Source organism: Corylus avellana, chromosome ca2 (assembly GCF_901000735.1).
Source record: "Corylus avellana chromosome ca2, CavTom2PMs-1.0".
Lineage (NCBI taxonomy): Eukaryota > Viridiplantae > Streptophyta > Magnoliopsida > Fagales > Betulaceae > Corylus > Corylus avellana.
The window spans coordinates 26,908,915-26,912,876 of NC_081542.1; the positions used below are offsets into that span (position 1 = coordinate 26,908,915).

The window sequence follows — 3,962 nt, forward strand, 5'->3', positions numbered from 1 at the left end:
TGGTGTGTGTAGTGAAAACTAGTAGCTAAAATGAAAAAAGTTTTATTTTGAGTAGTAAAATAAAAACTCTTGCTGGAGATGCTCTAATGGATCTGCCAAGTAATTTGCAAAACTGTCTAGTCCCTATCAAAATTCTTCTTTCATATTCGAGTTGGTGGATGGGTTCGAAGAACCTAGTCATCTGTTCATTTTCTCACAGCTACTGAAGCCATAAGGACATAAATGATACGAAAAAATTAAATTAGAAATTGGAACAAAAAAAAAGAAGAGCATTTGGCAAATTTTTTTTTTTTTTTTTTTTTTTTTTAAAAACACATTAATTATCATTAGCGACGACTCGAAATGTCATCGCTAGTGATCCTATAATTAGCAATGACATTGTCGTCAGTAAATGTCATCCCATTAGTGACGACATTTTGAGTTGTCGCTAATGATAAACACATAAGCGACAACATCTATCATAACTGATAAGGTGATAATAACGGCGACAATCATCTAATGTAAGGTATTTTTAGCAACCACTTTCAACATTATTAGCAACAATGATTGTCGTCGCTGATTATCAGCGACCACTAAGAATGTCGTCGCTAATGAATCTTTAGTGACAAGGTATCTACGACCATAGTAGAAATAACAAATGTTGTCATTACTAATCATTAGCAACCAAAATCGTGCCTTTAGCGAGGACATTGTGCTCACGGTTTTCCTATCCATTGATTTTTTAACATACTGTTTTTATTTTCAATTTATTTCTAATTTGCTTCTCCATTGGTATTGATTAGTAAAATCTTGCTGTCTCAAGCAGTATCGTCCTAATGACATTCAAAAGCAGTATTGTCCTAATCACTTTACGTTGATTAGTAAAGTCTTGCTCACAATGTCAATCAAAAGTAAATGAAAGTCATTTTAAAGATAAATAAATTTGAAGAAGATTGTTGAAGCAGGAATATTTGTGGGATTCTCATTTATACATGAAATTTCCTATTTCTGGACTCACCAGTATTTTATTTATTTATTATTATTATTTTTTTTTTGTGGAGTACAAACAGGAACTGAAAAGGGATAGAAATTACAAAAGAATGGCCAGGCAACCAACAATAAACCCCAATACAACATACTCAATGTAGTAAACAAAAATTAAAAAGGGAATATGTAAGATAAATGACACAGTCCTTGGAGTTCTTGGAGCAAAGGCCAAGACATGCCGCCACCTAAAGGTGGCATAACCACTTGAACAGGCCTCCATTGGAGTGAGAACCGCAGTAACGAAGAAGGCACTAAGAGAAACTGGAACAAGGCCACTGAGGGAAGCACCAACTAGGTGAGCAGAAAACACAACAAAAAAAATAACCAACAAATTACACAGGAAATTAAAAAAAAAAAATACAAATACAAATATAAAAACACCACAAAAAACCCTAAATACCCTAATAATTATTTTCAAAATCATTAAATAGGCCACGATAGAGACCCAAAGAAGGCCCAAATGACTAAAATATGCCCAAAAGGCCTATTACCTAGTCAAACCTGACTGCATTGCTTGTAGCTATCACTAATGCCCCTGTTTCTGATTTATGTGTGCTTGTCTTCCACGATTTTCTAATATAAAGCTGAGGGAACATCTTGAAAAAAATATCATCAGCAAGTTGGAAGTAGCATATCCTCCACCTCTTCCAAAACATAAGAGGCCAAATAACAATCCCAAAGCCAAAAATAAATCCAAATTCAACATTTAAGAAGTTCCAATCAATTCTTCTCCCAAAATCCGAATGTGTTTCTTTAGATGTTGGATGTGACAATTCCGACTCTTCATGTGTGCATTTTTCTTTCAAAGGAAAGCCACATAATCCTATATTTCCTTCATAGGAACTTTTCGAAAAAGTTGCAAATTGTTTGATCAGTGGAATATTTCCCCCCAATTGATTGAATGAAAGGTTAAGGAATGATAGGAAAATAAGACCTTCTGCAAGTTGGACAGGAATCTCACCAGTAAACTTGTTGCTTGACAAGTCCAATGATTCAAGATAAGTCAATTTTCCTAGAGATTGTGACATTTGCCCAGTGAAAGCATTATGAGACAAGTTGAGGCTACGTAGTGATTTGAGTTCTCCTATTTCTCTAGGTATATGCCCGTCAAAATGGTTACATGAGAAGTCAAGGGAGGCGAATATAGTTAGGATCTTCACCAGCTCTACTTGGACACCTTTGATGGTAATTGTAACCATATTTTGATAATAAATATTCACCACATCTTCATAACTATAAGGTTGCCCAAAACCAATCTTAGCAACTCCATAATTAGTAAAAGCATAAAAGGAGGAATTATCCACAAATCGGAGGGGACTAACCTGATATTGGGCCTCATTTCTTTCATCCGTTATTACCTTCCAATCAGAAAAGTATTTTATTGGAAGCTTACCAGTGAAACTGTTTGCAGCTAGGTCTACAATTTGAAGCATTGACCACGAAGCATTAGGCATTGGACAATCAATGGGCCCGTAAAATTTGTTAGATCGTAGAACAAGAATGTGCAACATAGATATGTTCTTCAAGTAACATGGGAATACATCCTCGATTTGGTTGTTCCCGAGGTCTAAAACTTCCAAAGATGTGCATCTAGCCAGAGATTTTGGCAGCTTTCCTTGCAGTTGGTTATCATTGAGATATAAAGTTTGTAAGCTACAATTTCTTGGAAACGAATTAGAAATTACACCAGTGAGATTGTTTTTCCTTAGATTCAACACTCCTAAACCTCGATGCCACATGACGTCATGAGACTCACTCATCTTAAATAGGCATTGGGGAATTGTACCACTCAATGAATTATTAGACAAATCTAGAAGACGAAGATTTGTAATATTGCATATTGATTCAGGGATGCTCCCATAAAATTTATTGCTTGAAAGAGAGAGGAAAGAAGTGAAACCAAATGAATTACCAATGCTAGGTAGTATGACAGAGCTGAAATTATTCCTCGAAAAATCCAAGTATATAGCATGTTTTGGGAAAGCCAAGAGTTGCCCTTGAAGTTGGTTGGAGTGAAGGTCTAAGACTCTCAAATTAGACATGCCGAGTAAAGGCAAATCTAAAGTCATCAGGTAGTTATACGAGAGATTCAATGTGTAGAGATAAGGAAGATTCCAAATCCAATTTGGTATCTCCCCATGAATCTCATTGTTTGAAAGGTCTAGAGCTAATAATGCAGATTGATTTCTCAAGAAGTGAGGAAATGTTTTCAACTTGTTATAAGCCAAACCCAGGTATTGGAGAGACCGAAGACATGAGAGGCTGCTTGAATTGTCGAGCCCATCTGAGATGGATTCATTGGTCAGGTCGAGGATGATAACACGACTCCCGTCGCAAATTACGCCTTCCCATGAACAGCAATCGACACTTTGATTCCAGTACACCAGTTTTGTGGATAAAGCATTGTCAAATACGAGGCTGTTCTTCCACTGGAGCAACAAGGATTGCTCATCTCCAAGACATTGGGAGAAGTCTGGGAAGAAGTATATGTCATCATCCTTCTGTCCAGACGACATAGAGATGCAGAATATGAAGATCAAGAAAAGGCATGAAAAGAGTACTGGAATTCTCATTGAAGGCTGCAAAAAAGAAACACCCACACAATAATAATTAGTTGAAGAATAAACCAATTTAATTACTAGTAAGTTCAAGAAATAGTAGATTACATTTTGACAGAAGAGAAACCCACACAAATTTGGCAACTCTTTGCTTCAACAGGAAGGAAGAATGATGAGAGTGGATCTACGAGTGTATATTGGAATGCTATTTATTATATAGCCGAGGGAGAAAGAAACAGGCGCGTGATTTCTCAGAAACCGACTCGTTTTCAGCACCTTTCCACAATAAAGCAATAGACGCGTTTTCCTACTCTGTAGCAATTAGCAAATGATTGATGCGATGATTTTCTGTTGATTATTTTGCGATGATTATTTTTA

At 36.2% G+C, this 3,962-nt stretch overlaps 1 protein-coding gene across 1 annotated transcript; it reads right to left on the minus strand.

Annotated features, from left to right (window-relative positions):
• Nucleotides 1-1,517: 1,517 nt before the first annotated feature.
• Nucleotides 1,518-3,752, minus strand: LOC132169475 (receptor-like protein 20). Its single transcript, XM_059580505.1, has 2 exons — nt 3,693-3,752; nt 1,518-3,605 (listed from the first exon to the last, which is right to left on the minus strand). The coding sequence occupies exon 2, from the start codon at nt 3,597-3,599 to the stop codon at nt 1,518-1,520; it is 2,082 nt and encodes a 693-aa protein (XP_059436488.1). The 5' UTR covers nt 3,600-3,605; nt 3,693-3,752.
• Between the last annotated feature and the right edge of the window lie 210 nt (nt 3,753-3,962).

What these genes read in the sequence shown, in the direction of transcription:
- LOC132169475 (XM_059580505.1), bottom strand. Translation starts at nt 3,599, where the DNA reads ATGAGAATTCCAGTACTCTTTTCATGCCTTTTCTTGATCTTCATATTC.